Source organism: Balaenoptera musculus, chromosome 4, assembly GCF_009873245.2.
Source record: "Balaenoptera musculus isolate JJ_BM4_2016_0621 chromosome 4, mBalMus1.pri.v3, whole genome shotgun sequence".
Classification (NCBI taxonomy): Eukaryota; Metazoa; Chordata; class Mammalia; order Artiodactyla; family Balaenopteridae; genus Balaenoptera; species Balaenoptera musculus.
Window position 1 is genome coordinate 61298746 of NC_045788.1, and position 18369 is coordinate 61317114.

At 37.8% G+C, this 18369-nt stretch overlaps 1 protein-coding gene across 10 annotated transcripts in view; it reads left to right on the forward strand.

Moving 5' to 3' along the window:
* The window catches only part of YEATS2 (YEATS domain containing 2), a 110707-nt gene that overhangs the window by 65479 nt on the left and 26859 nt on the right, over positions 1-18369 (forward strand). For 7 of the 10 annotated variants that reach the window (XR_005019780.1, XM_036851613.1, XM_036851618.1 and 4 more), the window contains 8 exons: positions 834-1014; positions 2011-2253; positions 3724-3882; positions 5416-5519; positions 6878-6985; positions 7464-7646; positions 14669-14927; positions 16896-17057. Coding sequence is in view for 9 of the 10 variants with exons in the window: in XM_036851613.1 (XP_036707508.1) it covers positions 834-1014; positions 2011-2253; positions 3724-3882; positions 5416-5519; positions 6878-6985; positions 7464-7646; positions 14669-14927; positions 16896-17057 (1399 nt within the window). In the remaining variant the exon portion in view is untranslated. The remainder of the gene's footprint in view (positions 1-833; positions 1015-2010; positions 2254-3723; positions 3883-5415; positions 5520-6877; positions 6986-7463; positions 7647-14668; positions 14928-16895; positions 17058-18369) is intronic. The other 3 variants (XM_036851614.1, XM_036851617.1, XM_036851619.1) reach the window with 2 other exon arrangements.

Below are 18369 nucleotides of genomic sequence, written 5' to 3' on the forward strand. Positions count from 1 at the left end.
ATAATTTGACCATGTATGTAAGAGTATATTCTATTCTAATGGTATCTTTGTCTGTCTTTATGCCAGTACCACACTGTTTTGATTACTATAGTTTTGTAATAATAAACTTTGAAATCAGGAAGTATGAGACCTTCAACTTTGTTTTCCCACCCCATCCTCCCCCTCCTTTTTTGGTATTCATGATATATCAGCAGTAGCCATTATGATTAGAATTAGCTAAGTTAAACCTTACTCTCTTTAGGGAAATGTGCTGTCTTATGCCAGAAGATATTTATTGAGCACATACTATATGCTAAGCACTGGTTCAGGTACTGAGGATACAAAAATGAACAAATGAGAGTAGCTACTACTCTCAAGGAGTTTTATTCTTGGTTGTATTGAGAGTGGGGAGAAGGTATATAGTAAACATAAAAGCAAATAAGATAATTTCACTTACAAATAAGTGCTATAAAGAAGAGAGTAGCCGGAGGACAAGTTGGGTGCTTTAGCTAGGTTGGTTAGGGAAGGCCTCTCTGAGAAGGTGACATTTGATTGAGACCTAATGGTGAGAAAGAGGCAGTCATGCTGAGATTAGGGGAAAGAGTGTTCTAAGGTGCAGAAACACTAAATGGAAGGTCCCCAATTTTATGATTGGTTTCATTGAGTTATCTATTAAGCCAGATTAGATTACATTCTGGGATAAATCCTTTAGTTATTGATATTGAAATTGCCTTTGAAGTATGAATAGAAATCATTTGCAACGTCTGTTAGAGCACCATGTTTTGAGACAGGTTTGGGGCTTTCTGTGACATTGATGATGGATTCATGAGCCCAGTTGTTGCCCAATCATGTAGGTAGTGGATGTTGAGCTCCATCGGCATTCTCTTGGAGAAGACTCCGTTTATCCTCAGTCCTCTGAGTCAGACATCTCAGATGCCCCACCATCCTTGCCTTTGACCATTCCAGCCCCTGTGAAAGCATCCTCACCAGTAAAGCAGTCACATGAGCCAGTACCTGATACCTCTGTGGAGAAAGGTAGTATATATTTTTCCTTGTATGGAAATGCATTTTTACCTTGTATAGAGCAGTCATTATTGGCGTGTTCCTTTCCATCACTTGATGTTGAACTGCTGTCTTCAGCGCCTTATGAGTGTATGGAAAATAAATTTTGCATAAGTAGGCATGCTGCTCTTCTACACAGACCTATTATGAAAATAGCCAAGCCCTTACTCTTCTCAGAAAAAATTTTTTATGCAGTTTTATCGACATTTTATAGAACACAAAACTCACTGAAAAGCATTACATTTTTATTCTTTGATGAATATAATGGTTTCCTCTAATATGTTACAGGAAGACTTTCTTGTTTGGTCCCTAATTGTGTGAACAAGAAGTTCAAATATTAGTATCTAATCTTATTTAAAATACAGTATAAGACTTATCATCAACAAATGTATTTTGACTATGGCATTTTTAAATTTAGTAAATATATAAGTATATAATTAAGTATTTAAGTGTTTACTTATATAACATATACAAATACATATACAAATACGATATACAAATCGATTCTAAATGGTGTTAGTTTGATCTGCAAGCCTACGTTTAATGTGATGTTAATATTTTAGTTCTTTTATAAAAATCTCAACTTTATTTCTCTTAAGTTTCAGTTGCATCTTTTTTATGGGCATTTAATAAAACAAGACATCATTAGATTAAGCTAATGCTTTCTTTTGAGTTTTTCTTCTTCTCTAAACAGTTTGTCAATTCATATATAAAGAATGGGAGAACATAATGAACTTGTAAATTTTATTATGTAGTGTTAGCTAATATGTTTTCTAATTTTTTAAAAGAAGCATTTTAATGAAACATGATTCTAGGCATGATATTTACATTTCACCAGAAAATACATAAAGCAGTGTTAAATACCAGTCAACTGTATTTATTTTACTACTGGTAGATGGCTTAAATGGTTCTTGAAATGGTGAGGGATTTCAAAGTGGTTGATGACTTATTTGCCTGTTTCATTTCAAGAAGGATTCCCAGCCAACACTGAAGCTGAGAGACACACTACATTTTATTCTTTGCCATCTTCATTGGAACGAACACCCACCAAAATGACAACATCCCAGAAAGTTACCTTTTGTTCTCATGGCAATTCAGCTTTTCAGCCAATAGCATCAAGTTGCAAAATTGTGCCACAAAGTCAGGTTCCTAATCCGGAGTCACCTGGAAAATCCTTCCAGCCTATCACCATGAGCTGCAAGATTGTCTCAGGTATACATGGTATATATGAATTTGGTGTGTGTAAAAATTGTTGGAATGACGAAACAAAGTACTATGGCTTTTTTTTTTTTTAGTTTTTCTAAGCAGGGTTTTTGTTTCGTTAACAAGCAAGCTAATCACTGTTGATTAGCAAAGCAAAAGTGTCACAAAACAAAAACAAAAGTCATTCATATGGAAACAATTTTTGAATGAGGAAAGAAATAAAATTCAAAGCAGTCAAATTTTCATCTAGAATCAGCACAGGTAAATTGTTTGCTAGGATGCATGGTGGAAACTAAGGTAGGAATTAAGTTTGGGAATTATATATGGAAACCAGAGTGACTAGTAATAGAAAAAATTTAGATGCCTTTTGGTTTGTAGTTAAGCTTCAAGGATTGGTTTGGGATTGAGATATCTTTTATACTCTATAACCACACTAGAAATTTACTCATTCCTATGATCAGTAGGTCGTTCTGAGGTTTCATTTTCACTGAGGTTGAATTGTCCATTGCCTCGTGACAGTTTATGTTAGGTAAACTTCTAGTAGAAATATGCTTTATAGTTTTGGCTGTGCCACCTTAGAAAAGACATGAAAGTGAGTCAATAGAATAACTAGGCAGGGGGAGACTTCTGTATAATTCTTAAATGAAGGGGGTGGGGGGAGTCTTCAGTGCTAAAAATAGCTAAGCAGAAATATGATCCAAGTCCTTGAAATTGATGAAAGGTAAAGAATGTATAATTTTACCTACCAGTTAGAAGCATTTTGGAACTTGCTGCTTCAGAGGTGGAATAGGCTGAACATATAAATTGTTTTGAAGGTTAGAGAAATTCATGGATAACAGATTTGATCAATAACGGTTGAGGATGTTTAATGATGTATCTGTCGGTAACTTCTGAGAGCTATGGGAACACGAATCTCTGGATTATGGCTGTGACATGGTATGGAGAGAGACTTTTGTTTCAGTGGATGAATTTCATACTTTCCTATTGGAAATTCTTTGCAAATCAAGACTTGGTTCCTAAGTCTAGCTGTTCACTTGCCTCCCTAGCTTCAGTTTCTTCAAGTGTAACCAGTATTATAACAACCTGCCCAAGTTGTTGTTACCTGGGGATGCAGCAGTTCCACACTTATGTAAAGCACTGTGTTTTGAACTTTAATGTGCCTGCTGGGGTATCTTGTTAAAATACTGCTTTGTTGATATATTCGGTAGATCTGGGGTAGGACCTCCGTATCTGTTTCTAACAGGCTGCCTGCTGCTGCTGGTCCATGGATAAGGATGTAGAGAGTAAAACGCACTAACCCCTGGCCTCAGCTGCTGCTGCTCTCAGCACCTGAAACTTACAGGCCCATCCTCTTCTCCCAGCTTGTCACCTTTGTACTGGTGGCCCTGCCCCTCCTCCATTTTCTTTAGCATCCTCTTAGATGGGCTGAATATATCTATTTTGTTTAGTTTATTTTGTTTCTCTTTTTTATTAATAAAGGTTCCCCTATATCAACCCCAAGTCCATCGCCATTGCCTCGAACCCCAACTTCCACTCCAGTCCATGTGAAGCAAGGCACTGCCAGTTCTGTTATTAATAATCCTTATGTTATCGTGGACAAGCCAGGGCAGGTTATTGGAGCCACCACTCCTACTGCAGGTGTGTGTTTGAACGGAACAATATTCGTGCAATCCCCAAGATTTGATCTTTTTTAAAGGTGAAATCCTAATGTGACTTAGTAGCCATATAATGGGAGAATGAAATCTTCAACCATAACAAGAGGAGGGAATACATAAGAATGTGTATACATACATATATATATATATATATTTTTTTTTTTCCAGTGCTGTTTCTCTGAGGGAAGATTTACTTCTTGTAAAAGTTATATTTTTAGGAATATACTTAAGTTTTTTTTTTTTTAATTTCTTAAGATTCATAGTGAACCATAATTAATTTTCTAAAAAAGAAAAAAAAAGAGTGGATTTTTTTCTCATTTAGAAGACATTCTTTTTAGGCAATGTGATTAACTTTTCCAAATTAAGCTTTAGAGCAAGAATAGCTTTGTGAGCCATATATTTTTTTCCCCAGTGAAATAAAAAAGTGATCTTTACTTTTCAGTGAATAAGATAAAACTTGCATGTGGGAGGGAAACTGAACCCTGTGGTTATTTAAAACAAAAAACTAAAAACAAAAAAAGACTCTAATAGGAAGAATAAGAAGTCTTTGGATTCCCCGTGTTTATCATCATAACCTCATATAAATACAGAGAGCTTTTCAGGTTTCTTTGAGGTACTTTCACTAACATTTTATTTATTCCCTTCAATTAAACTGTTTAAACACATGCGCCTCTGTGTAAACTTTCCTGTAGCTTTCACTTCTAATAGAAATATCGAAAAAAGAAATAAGAGAAATGACTATTAAGTAATGAGACTGATTTTTTTCTAACATGTTTGATTTTAACACAGATTAATGTGTGTTGGGCCTTTCCAACTATTTTTTTAGAAAGTTATGTTCTTTAACAATGATTATAATTGTGGGATTCCTTTTAAAAATGCTACTTTCAGAGATTCCCTTTTGAGTACACTTAAGGATGCCAAGTAGGTGTCTTTTGAGGATGTTTAGTTTTAGGAATCAGCCAAAGTCTCTGCAGGCAAGTTTGGTAAATGGAGGAGGTGACCAAGTACCATTTTTAGTCTTGACTTACTGTTGACTGTAGATAATGTGACTTATTTTGATCAGACCCTAAAGGCAGTTGTACTGATGGAGTATAAAGTGTTTAATGTTGTCAGCATTTTGGAGTAGGTATAACCTTCCAGTGAAACTACTTTGAAGGAAGTAGCATTCAGTTGAATGCATACATTTTGGCACATTGTGAAATAGCCAACACCATTATGTTACAGTATCTCTTTCTATGTAAGTGCAGAATATATAATGTCTACTTACTTTACTTATTCTTCTACACTTGCTTACTAGCTTCTTGTCCCTTTGTAGGTTGGTGAAGCGGTCAGCTTCACAGGATGAATCCTTAAGTGTTTTTTTCTATAATAATATCATGGTTGTGAGTTTTCAGCCCTTCAAAATGAACAATAAATAGTGGGGAGAAGAGGAGGGTGGTGGAAAATGGCTTTAAAATTCCATTTTGTAAATTTTACTTTGTTTATACTTTATTTTTAAATCAACCTTGCTTATCAGGAAGTCCTACCAGCAAGCTCTCTACTGCCTCTCAGGCCTCCCAAGGAACAGGTTCCCCGATTCCTAAAATTCATGGAAGTAGTTTTGTAACATCTGCTGTCAAGGTAATGCTCTTATTGCACTTTGCTAGTTTCTAAATGTGGTACATTCAAGTTGAGCCAGAATTTGCAAGTGATAATGCAGATTTCATAAAGTAGAATCTTCAAGCTAAGAAGTATCATAAAGATCAAGTAAGTACTTCAGACTCCCCTACCTTACCTATGATTTTTTTTTGACAGCTTTGTTATACGTTTTTCTTTACAAAGTAATAATTCGTATCTTTCCACAGTGTATTTTCCCCCTCCCCACCTTCTTCAGGGTAAGAAGTCCTTTGAAATTTACAATTTCAAATATGATCTGACTTGTTCAGATCATAGTGCTAGATATCTGCTCACTGTTCCACAGAGACAGTCACTGCTGTTGGCTTAGTTATTCAGCTTATTTGTTATTGTCTTGGCTACCTTAAGGCTAGAGCCTCTGAGGTATAAACTCCTGTTTGAGAATTCCTGAGAATTCAAAGATCATCTCTTACATGACTGGTGCTAACACAGCGTTTCTTATATCTAGGCACTTAATGGTGATGATATTGAGTAGTTTCCTGATCCAGGGCAAGGTTTCTCTCTAATGCAGTGTAATCTGTGAGCGCTGTGTTCTATGAATGCCTCAATTGTAAGAATTCTGCGAAGGTCTTAATTCTCTACCAGTGTATTTTTGCATGTTTGTTGATGACATTTTCATTACATAGTTAAGCAGCGTTCTTAACTTTGTTTCTTGCCCCCAACATTTATTTATGGAAAATTGCCTCTGAGACTTGCCTTTTGTATTTGAGGATTACAGACAAATGACAGTAATTTTGAATTTTGACCTTTGCTGTCTTTGTATTTGCTAATTGTTCAAGTTCTTTTCGTTGTATTGTTTTTAAAATTTTTAGTGAAAAATTTCCCCCTGCGTCCTGGGTATTTATTCCAGAGTAAGGATAACAGTTCAAGTTGCAAGTACTGTTAGAAGGGTGTGGTATACTGAAACACTGTCACTGCCTGTTACATTCATTTGTTTATTTAGTGCCTAGACTTTAGGGATAGAAAAGAAATAGAATACAGTACCTATCCTTTAGTAGCATCTGGCAGGGGACTGGACATGAAACCAATGAGTCAACCAGATATTAGCGGTAGTATGATAGGAGTCTTTCCGGTTTCCAGTGGGCACAGATGAGTAGGCTCTTGCCAGTTTATAGCCTTACTTTGAATTGTCTTTTCAAGCAATAGTAAAATGCAGGTGTAGGGACTCGGAAGACCCCAAAGAGTTTTGGGCTTTTTGTTTGTTTTTGTTACTAGGGAATGTCACAGGTTTATATTAAATATGTGACTAGAGTGAAATCACTCACTTTATCCTAATTGTACAATATGTATTTTTACAAACACAGCAGGAGGATTCTTTGTTCGCATCTATGCCACCTCTTTGCCCAATTGGGAGTCACCCTAAAGTTCAAAGCCCCAAACCTATAACTGGAGGACTTGGAGCTTTCACAAAAGTAAGTATTCATGAGAGGATTATCCCACAAGTGGATAAGCTCTTGTTACAGAATCTTTTTGTGGCATGTTGGGGTTGATTGATGCTACTACCCCACAACATGGAACTTTTTAGTATGTCTCATCTCTAAGACTGGATCCTACTTCTGAGACATGCTTCCATTTATTTAGTGGTGTTCACAGGGCAGCCCTTGGAGTCTAGCAAGATGGGAACTTTCTGGTGCCGTTTTGCCACCAATATCTAAAACAAATGACGAGGTTGGTTTGCAGATACACTGGATCAAGTCCACATCCTACTTTTGGTCCCTTTAATAGCTATTATGGGCTATACTTAAGCAGTATTTTTACCCTTCTAGTGGAGTCATTGTTTACATACAGGGCTTCATTCATTCATTAATTCCTGCAGACAGAATAAATTCAAATATTAGTAGCGTTTTTCATGGGCTGTTTATTCATTGTCATTATCATGTTTGTTGCAAGGTAATCATCAAACAGGAACCTGGTGAAGCCTCTCATGTACCAACAACAGGAGCTGCCAGCCAGTCACCACTCCCTCAGTATGTGACTGTGAAAGGGGGTCACATGATAGCTGTGTCCCCTCAAAAACAAGTCCTAACTGCTGGAGAAGGGACTGCCCAGTCACCAAAGATTCAGCCCTCTAAGGTTTGTGTTGGGTAAGGATGGGGAAGTCAACGTGTCAGTGAACGTTGTTTGCCTAAGTAATGGACACGTGCTGAAAAGGGTGACGGTGTTGATGGTCCCGGGAAAACCTGTGGATGAAAGCCCTGTAGGAAAAGCAGATAAGTCGGTGTTTAACGCACCTGTTCTTGTCATAGTCATTAACAAGAGCAGGGACATGGTTTATAGAGGGCCCAGGGACAGTTCAAGAGGTGAAGGGATGCCGTGTTATCTCTCTGGCAGTGAAGATGATTGACGTCATGGACACAACTTTACACTTGATTCAAGTCTAACTGACAGGATCGAGGTCCACTGTTTTTACCTGTTTATTTCTGATAGGAGACTGCTATAGTTTGCACCTCTGATGTCTTGACTGTGTGATCTGTTAAATGATTCTTGGCTCTTTAGAGAGTTTATTTTCTTTATAATTTGGAGGTTTGGGGAATTTACATATTGAGAGAACTCTAAAACAGAGATACATGTTTCCCTGCATCCGTTGTACTTAGGAGTGCCAAAGTATATCATGCTCTTATTTGTACATTATCTGTAATCCTCAAACAACCTTGCAAGGTGGATATTTTCACTGCTATTTTACAAATGAGGAAATTGTGGCTCTGAGAGGTTTAGCAACATCCTTGAGAGCATACAGCTAATAAATGACAGAGAATTTGAACCCAGGTCTAGTTGACTCCAAAATTCCCCATTCCAGAACTATTAAAATTTGTGAGCCATTGTAACCTAAGCATGCTTTTAGAACATCCAGAGTTAAATTATCTTATTTTTAGGAAAGATATATCCTAAAGCTATTAAGAGTACTATGTGAAGCGCTTGCTCTTCAACTTTAAAATAGGTTTTAGATATTTTGGTTAGTCTAGATGGCTGCATATAGATCGAGTTAAAAATTCATAGTCTTATAGGTGGTTCTAAAATCTGTAAGAGTTCATTAACCACTTTCCCAAACTTATCTGCTCATAAGACTCAACTGATGATTAAAAATATATAGATACTAAGGCCCCCATCTCAGAACTTCTTGGTGACCCCAGGAATCTGGATTTTTAACAAACTCTCCTACTGACTCATATGATTAGGCAAATTTAGGAACCATGGAACTACAGCATCAAATTTGACTTTGGGGCTTCCATAGCCAGAATCACTAAAACAGGCAACCCCCAACTACTTCCTGATGCTCCCTCTGTTGTTTTGGCTTCAGGGCTAAGCATTTTGTTCAAGTCCTTTCGTGAATCGGTTATTGTCATCTGGTCTTTGTACTCAGACACATCCTGTATGTTGTTTAAAATCTATTTTGCTTCACCTAGAAATACATGGTATTACTGATTTAGGCTTTTGAATCATGATAGCATTTCTATTTATGCTCAGAAGCTCTGAAAAGTTTCTGCTTTTTGCCACTTTTGCATTTTGCACACCTACTCACCCAGTAATACTGAACAACTGTATTGGCTTTCTTGTCACATTGCCACCTACCTAATGGCAAGGTAGGACCAAGAGAAAATGGGTGGGTTTGTGCTAGAATGCCTTAAGTGTAAAGGTACCTGATAAGAAAAGCCACAGTAGAGTGTGAAAAAACTACAGAGAATCAGAACATGAGACAAGACATCTATCCCAGAAATTTACTACATGCTTTAGACTTGAGATAAAGAGCTGTCTGCAAGTACAGGGTGTCCCTGGTTATTGCTGAGGTGCAGTCAGAGAAAGTATGCCAGAAAACAGAAGTGTGAACAGAATGGTACTGTTTCACTTTCCACACAACTTTGGCACAATAGAAACACAGCTTATCTTTTTCATGAAAGTAGAGAGCGGTGCTGCTTTTGACATGAAAAGAGACAGCTGAGGAATTGGTGGTTCATATGGGAAGGAAGCAGTGTGGTGTAGTTAAAAGAGCATGAGCTTGTTACGCATCTCAGATCTCAGCCACTCATTACTTGTGTGAGCTGGGCAAATTTATCTCTCTCAGCCTTGTTTTTTCATCTAGTAAAAGGAAATAATACCCTTTGCCTTTCAGTGCTGTAGGAGAATTAGAGATCATTGTATATAGAGGACCTAGTACAGAGCAGGTGCTAAATAAGTGATAGCAGCTAAAGTTATGTGAGGACGAGTCCTATGTATATATGCGTGAGTACCATGTAATAGTGACTATCACTGAGAACTAAATCGTAAGTGGCTGTATTTTTCAGCATCTAGAGGGAAAAATCACATATACAGAGTCCTCACCTTCAGGTTGCTAAAGTAGATTCTGACTTGCAAAGGTATGTACAGGGCACAGGGAGGGCAGGAATAGAAACACCAAATCAAAGCATGAATCAAAATTAAGTATTTATAACAGTACAGAACAAAGGTGAAACTAGAAGGAAATTTGGAATGCGGAGAGCAGTGCTGTGGGAGGGGAAGAGGAGAACAGTTGGTAGGTGATTTCAGGTTCTAGGCCAAAATGTATTTAAAAAAAAAAAAAGACTAATTTGGGGTTACAGTGTCCTACTTAAGAGACTTCCTTGTGGTGTCATAGACAGCTGTGCATAGGGTTTTCCCCAGTAGAATGCCAGACTTCCTCATTCTCCTCAGTGTTTTAGAATAAAGGGGGGTTGTTTATCTTGTGAGCAGTTTGCTCTTGGTGGACAAGCTCTGCTAGTAAAAACTGCCCTCCTGTGGCCAGCATGGTTTTGTTTTATTTGGCTCTCGGAGGGATTAGGTGTGTCATATTCTGGACATTTTGAAGCAGTTGAGTGTGAGGATAGAGGTTGGCACAAGGAGGGAAAAGCAAGTCAGATGCATGGGATTGGAGGAAAGAAATTAAAATAGGTACATGTATGTATTATTTTCCTTTTTTAAATTGAAGTATAGTTTGTGTATAATATTATATGTTACCAGTGTACTGTATAGTGATTCACAATTTTTAAAGGTTACATTCCATTTCTACTTATAAAATATTGACTGTATTCCCTGTGTTGTACAGTATACCCTTGTAGCTTATTATATACCTAATAGTTTGTACCTCTTAATCCCCTACCCCTATATTGCCCCTCCTCCCTTTCCTTTCCCCACTGATAACCACTATTTTGTTCTCTGTATCTGTGAGTCTGCTTCTTTTTTGTTATATTCACTAGTTTGTTGTATTTTTTTTTTAGATTCCACATATAAGTGATATCACATGTATATATTATTTTCCTTTAAGATCTTTGCTTTCTTTATTAATTTAGGAACATGAAAATAGATTATGTGTAATTTAGCTTATGCAAGGGATTATTAAGTGTGATATATTTAGGAAATGTAAAGACAGACGTCTTAGAAAAAAGTTCAACTAATATAACAAATTCCCAAACCAGGAGCTTAAATAAGTTTACTTCTCTCACACATAAAAGACTGGTAGGCGGTCCTGGTGTGTTGGTTCCACAGTTATCAAGAATCTAGACTCCATCTCGTTGCTCTGTCATTTTCAAAATTTGGTTTTCAGCTTGTGGGCTGTGATAGCCACTTCATCTCATGCCACCATGTTCACATTTCTGGCCAGCAGGAAAAGGGAAGGGAAGATGGTTTGGGGAGAGCATAACCAAAAATTTGCACTCATCACTTCTGTTCACATCCCTTTAGCCAGAAATGAGATGTCAGACCTAGATGTGAAGGAGTTGGGAAATATAGTCAGTATTCTGTGTGGCCATGTCCCTAGCTGAAAATCGGGGGTTCTGTTACTATGAGAGAGAAGCAAAGAATACATATTGGGGTTCAGCTGGCAGTTTCTGCCATACCTTAAAAATAATTTTCTGGATTAAGAAACTTTTTTTTTATCAATGCAGAGAAAAGTTCTTGATTAGTAAGAAGAGTTTGTGTATCTCCACATCTCTAGGGGGAATGAGTGTGCCCAGCTCTGTAGCTACAGTAACGCTCCATGTTGCCTATATAATGAGGCTCATACAGTCAGAATAAAGAGATTTGGATAATCATCAGGGATTGTTTTACCCAGGGCAGGGTAGCTGGGAGTTTTCTCTTCTCCATTCTAGATGAACTTATTTCTCCCCCCCACCCATTGGTTCTTTGATTGTTTGTTTTTTCCTTTCTTTCCCTCCTTCCTTAAACTTACATAAAAGTGCAGAGACTATTGTAATGAATCCTACATGCCCATTATTCCGTTTCAGCAGTTACCAGCATTTTGCTAATCTTTTCCTCCTAGAATATTTTAAAGCAAATACAAGATGTTATCTATATATTTTGATTTCTGTTTGATTAACTGGACCTTAAGATCAAGGTCCTCTGCCCTGGCCAAATGCTGAAGATAGTGACAGATGTTAATCCTTTGGCTTTCTGTCCTGAGTCTCCACATAGTCTCATAGATCACCATTCTTTAGTTCATAGTAACAAGTGTTGTGCTGGCTGCAGCTGTCATTTACTGTGTACATCATGCTAGCTAGGCACTTTATAAACTTATTTTCATTTATGCCTCATGATCTTATGAGATATTTTATAGATGAGGTATCTAAAGCTAAAGCTCAAAGGGGTTAAATAACTGTGCAGCTACTAACTGATGGAGCAAAACTGGGAAAGCAGGTCTGACTGCTTATAAAAACCTATACTCTTTCCTCTGTGATACACTGGTTTATAACAGTTGATTAGGGGACCATTTTCTTTACATCAGCCATATTATCCAAGCACATGACAAGTGTATTTTACTATATTCACATTCTTTGAAAAGGAACCATGTATGATTTAGTGATTATTTAACTTAAAAATCCCATTCATCAGTTGTTATATGGTTTGTCATTTTGTTCTACCTTAAGTAATGCTATTATTTTTTAATTTGGGAAGATTCTAAAATTTCAGTAAATACAGAGAATAATATAATCAGTATCCACATATCCTCCACTGTGAATTAACATGTTCATATTTTTTTTTAATTAATTAATTAATTTATTTTTGACTGTGTTGGGTCTTCGTTTCTGTGCGAGGGCTTTCTCTAGTTGCAGCGAGTGGGGGCCACTCTTCATCGCGGTGCACGGGTCTCTCACTGTCGCGGCCTCTCTTGTAGCGGAGCACAGGCTCCAGACGCGCAGGCTCAGTAGTTGTGGCTCACGGGCCTAGTTGCTCCGCGGCATGTGGGATCATCCCAGACCAGGCCTCGAACCCATGTCCTCTGCACTGGCAGGCAGACTCTCAACCACTGTGCCACCAGGGAAGCCCAACATGTTCATATTTAATTCAACATTTTTTTCTCCAAATAAAATATGACTGATAAAGTTGCAGTCCACTTTGTTCTTCCCCAAAATAACAGTCATGAATTTGGATGTGTAGCTTGACAGTCCATACTTTTTATTACATAAGTAATAGCCATAAGTAACATGTAGTGTTGTGAATTTTGAAGATTTACATAAAAGATATTTATACTCATATTTTTCTGCAACTCCCCTTTCACTCAATATTTGTATTTGCAAAGTCTGTTGATGTTGATATATGTATAGTTCCAGTTCATTCATTGTAACTAACAAATGTTATTCCATCGGTCAGTCTTATACCACAGTTTATCTATTCCTCTGTCTATAGACATTAAGCATATTTCATTTTGTAGACATTAAGGTTACTTACAATTTTTTGTAATTACAAATAATGCTACCTTGGACTTTCTGTGTATGTTCCCTTGAGCACATGTCTAAGATTTCTCTGGGATATATCCCTACCAGTAGAGGGTGAATTTTCAATTTTAGTAGATATCCTAGTACTTCTCTGGAGTGGCTGTACAAATTTACCTTTCTACCAGCAGTGAACAAAAGTTCCTGTTTCCCCATATCCTCTAGCCAATTCTTGGTATTATCAGGCTTTAAAATTTTCCCCTCCAATCTGATGGTTGAAAAGTACTTTCTTCTTTATCTTTTTTGCCTTTAGAAAGCAGATCTTTTCTCATTCTTAAAAAAGAATGTAAAAGTCTTTTTATCTAGTTTCTGGTGAGAAGTTCTTTTTATGAAATAAAGAATTGGGGAGTGTGAAACACTGCCCCAATTTTCCATGAATTAAGTTGTTTCTTCTAATTGAACATTGTACTATTGACCTTGTTTTAAAAGAGCTCCAAAGTATTCTTTTACTTGAAAGAATTTATGGTATTTTCAGAACTAGGTATTTCTAACTTTCATTCTTTGGGTGCTGGGATCTTTTTTTTTTTTTTTAATTGAATTAAATGTTTTTCTAGCTTACACTTTTTCTTTTTTAATGAAATGTCTACCTTTAAGGAAAGGAAAGATTAGAAGGTATAGAAAAAGATAACTTTTCTTAAAAATAAGTTGGAAGAGGTGTCACATGTTTTACCATATAATAAATGACGTGAATTGTTAGATGTTCTAGTGATGAAGAAATATTGCCTCAGATGGGGATAACACAGAAGGGATTACTGAAGAGGTGATATTTAAAAGTATGTAGTGGAGTTTATAGTTCATATATGAGAATGTTTATTGCAGTTTTTTCATAATGTGAAGTTTAAAATTACCTAAATAGTTACACAGTAGTGAAATATTTACTTAGATTATGGTATATCTATTCTAATACATTATTTTTTGGTCATCTCAAAATGTTTTTGAAAAATAACAACAGTGGAAATGGTTGTAACATGATGTTAAATTTAAAAATTATAAAACTATATGTATCCTAATCTTTGTTTCAAAATGTACATTTAAAAGAATCAGAAGTAAATACTACATTAAAAATATTAAGAGATTATTTCTGATGAGTATTTTTTAAAAAAACACACATATTACTTTTTATAATTAAAATAGGTTATGGATAGTAGCTGGGGTTAAGACAAAAGCTGTAACATTTTATTGTAATAACATCCAGACTGTGAGAAATACTGCTGTTCACATCATAGGTAGCATTCCTAGATGATTGAATTAGACTCCATGTGTTGTATCTAGGGGTTTGCTTTTGTTCTTTGCTGGAACAGAGTGACTGTGCTGCTTTAAGACCTCTCAAGGGACTATGAGAAGAAGCACTGCTGGGTTCTCCTCTGTTTTGAACAGGTTGTTGGGGTGCCAGTTGGGTCTACCCTACCTTCGGCAGTGAAGCAGGCAGTGGCAATCAGTGGCGGCCAGATCCTCGTAGCCAAGGCCAGCTCGTCTGTCGCCAAAGCAGTTGGTCCAAAGCAAGTTGTGACCCAAGGAGTTGCCAAGGCAATTGTGAGTGGAGGTGGAGGAACCATTGTCGCTCAGCCGGTGCAAGCGTTAACCAAGGCTCAGGTCACTGCTGCTGGCCCTCAGAAGAGTGGATCCCAGGGTTCAGGTAACTGATACTAATCGGGGGCCCTTTCAGCCGCAGCCCCTTCCAAAATGCTCTGTGCTAGTGATTTTATTTGCTATTTGGTTCTCTCTAGGAAAACCTAGTATGTTGATGTTATAAGGAGTATAAAAACATGTTAATCTTTTTCATGTAACATTTTACATAGAGGCCTGTAAGGCTTTTGCTCTAAGTTGTGCGTGCGCGTGTGTGGGTATGAGCAGGAATAGTAAAAATAGAGGGTATTTCTTGATACTGCTCTCAAGTCTGAAGAATAATTCTCATTTGTCCTTATTTCCATGTTGCGTTCTATTTCAGACTTACAGTCTTGGTATGGTCATTTGCCAGCAGCATTTTGAGATACTTGACTAAGGCATTCTCTACTAAACAAAAGTTTAAACACTTTGAATGTGTTTTAGTCCTTAATGTGTTGTTTCTGTGAGTGCATGAAGAAATATACCTCAGGCATTTGATATTTACTAATTTTTAAAGGTCTTGATGAGGCTAAAGAATGGTAGCAGTGAGTTGGGAGGGTAGAAGGGTAGTGGAGGTCCAAAATAAAGATTTCAGAGGTGAAGAATTGCTGCTGATGACAAAGTTCTTTTGTGGCATTAAAAATGAGTGTTTGAGATGGACCAGAAGAAGTGATCTTTGGAGTTTAGAAGATACAGCAGCTGAGAAGGCAGAGAATTAAATAAGTCATCTATAGTGTCGTCACTGAGAATGACAGCCCTTAGCATAGAGCACAATACTTTGAGTCCGGAGTCTGCCTTCAGCTAATGAGGGGAAGTGACTTGGGAGTTCAGTAAATGAGAACAGAAAAGAGAGGGAGATGTTATAGCTAAGTAGGAGCCTCAAAAGAGGCAGGGCTTTTTTTTCTCCCCCTCTGGAATGAGTGGTGATAATGGTCTGAAAGTCAAACTGGAGAGCAAAAATGTTCCTTTCTTGATCCTAGCCCTCTGATATTGAGGTAAGACAGAAAACAGCCCGTAGTTAGCGGCGGGGTTGGGGGAGGGGTTCTGGGGAAGTCTTATCTTCAGAGGACTGATGGGTTTAATTACCACAAAAAGAGATAATGTTCAAGGAGGTTGACGTTCTAGAGGGTGTAGTGATCACAGCAGGAATTCCTGGAGTGGGGTGCATGGTGAAAGAGTCAGGGAAGGAAGAAAGCATGAGGAGATGGGTTCAGATAAAGGACCGTGAGCCGTGTGGAGATGGGACTCCGGGTGCGGGTGGCAGAGAGGTCTGCAGTCCTGGCCTGGCTGTGATGCACAGTGGTGTAAGATGAGATTAGTTCTGGTCATGATGAAGAGGGATGGCCCTCAGTTTAATATCAGTCCCTGATATTGGGTGCAGCTTCTAGGGTTCCCGCCTCCCAAAGCTTTGCACAGTGAAGTGGTCCTGAGGGGGACTACTGTAGCAGGCGGGAGGAGGCTGAGAGTCCTTTCCCTGCGGGACTCACGTGGTTCCGTAGGCTTCAGTTCCTGGAGATTCGAATACAAAGTAACTGCAGAAAGTTTTCATGTTTAGAGGTTTCACAGCCATGTGCATCGAGAAGTAAATTCTAAGCGGTAAGTGAAAGCTGTTTGAGATAGGTGAGAATTTTAAAAGATGAATTATAGTTTCATAGTATATGTGCCAGTTGTTGACTGTAGCATTTTTTAGTTCTTAGAAAGTGAGGAAGACTAGAAGTCTTGTTTCAAATCAGTAGATTCATCGTTACTAGAAATTGACTATAAAGGCTCTTCTAGTATGTAAATATTTTAATTAGCAAGATAATGAAAAATGTCAGCCTTTAAAGCATTGTGCATCTAGGAAGCAAACTGTAGAGTTTATTGTTTGTTAGTGTTTTTGAATAAGTATTTTACTACTCTGTGTATGTTTTAATTTTAGAGATAGCATTGCCCTCAGCTCCAGTTTATCTTAATGTTTTTCCTCTTTCTTTTTTTCCCTTTATTCCCTTTACCATTTTAGTAATGGCGACGTTGCAGCTACCAGCCACTAATTTGGCCAACTTGGCAAATTTGCCTCCTGGCACTAAACTCTACCTTACAACGAACAGCAAGAACCCTTCAGGAAAAGGAAAACTTCTGCTGATCCCTCAAGGAGCCATCCTGCGGGCTACCAACAATTCTAGTTAGTCCATCATTAAATCATTTGGTTCTTGGGTCTCTGGGTACGTTCATCTCATCCACCTGAGGGGCAGTTCTTACCTGTTTCAGGAAGCATTTTCATAGCTCTGTTTGCTCAAATGGATTTAAAACATACACACATTTTAACTGGAAGTGGGTTTAAATAATCATAGTCTTAGGAGGTGACACTGTTGTCTTGGATTTATCTGCTCAGAGTCTGGGTTTGGGAACAAATTACAGTGAAGAGGTATGACTATTGAGGCTGTGTTGGGAGAAAGCTGTATATGTGAGCTGGAAATAAAGAAGAGTTCTTCCTGTCAGTGGTATCTGAAAACTGGTGACACCTGAGAAGATTGCTGGAAGCCTGTTTTTATTTTGAAGGGGATGGGAGTAGGATTGGAATCAAGTGTCTCTGCTTGCCATTATTTAGATGTGCGTCTTAAGTTTGCTAGGTTTGGAGATGGCAAGAGAAATACAGGCTCAGCCTTAGTGTGTAAGACGTAAAGCCCCAAGGAAATTAGGTGGTTTATCTAGGCTTATATAAACTTTTGCTTTGACGTATAGAGAAAAACAATTTGGGTAGTGTTGAAAAGGAAAGGGTAAGAGGAATTATTTCCATCTGAGTCAGAAGTATAGTTGGTACAGCAGTTAGGTTCATTTGAAATTAGTCACTTGCCAAAATGCAGTGTTGTAATTGTAATCAAGCAAGGGCTCCTGTGCCTGTGGTACAGAAAACCATTTCTGACAGTGGGAGTTTGCAGCAAAGTAAGGGTTAATTGCAGGGCAGCAAGCAAGGGAGTGGGAAACAAGTCTCAGATCCACTCCAACTTGGTCTTTGAGTTCAGGGTTTTTAAAGGGGAGGAACAAAGAAGCTGGGGTTAATCATCATCTTGTGATGTTTCTTAATCATAGTTTTGGGAGTCAGGATGTCTCTGGTTTACATTTCTCTGGCCAGGTGGTCCATGGCTCCGGGGTCTATTAGCTTATCTTGCCCTAGGGAAACAATCTTGAGTTTTTACCTTAGCGATGTTATCTACAACAGCAATTTTAGTACATTAATGATGTTGTTAACAAGGGCAGGTTTAGTCATCTGACTCTGGTTGATTAATGTTCAGTTAGCACAGAAGTGAGGTCAGAGGGGACAAGAAAGGGAATAAAGTTTTGGATAGAGAGATTAATCATAAACTCAGCAGGGGAATTTGGTTTTAGGGGGGACTCAGTTTCAAAAGCTAGTCAGCCGTTTTGTTTACTGACTGTAATGGGCGATTTCCACTCTTACCCTGGTGTTTTTTCCTCATACCTAAGCAGTGGTGTAT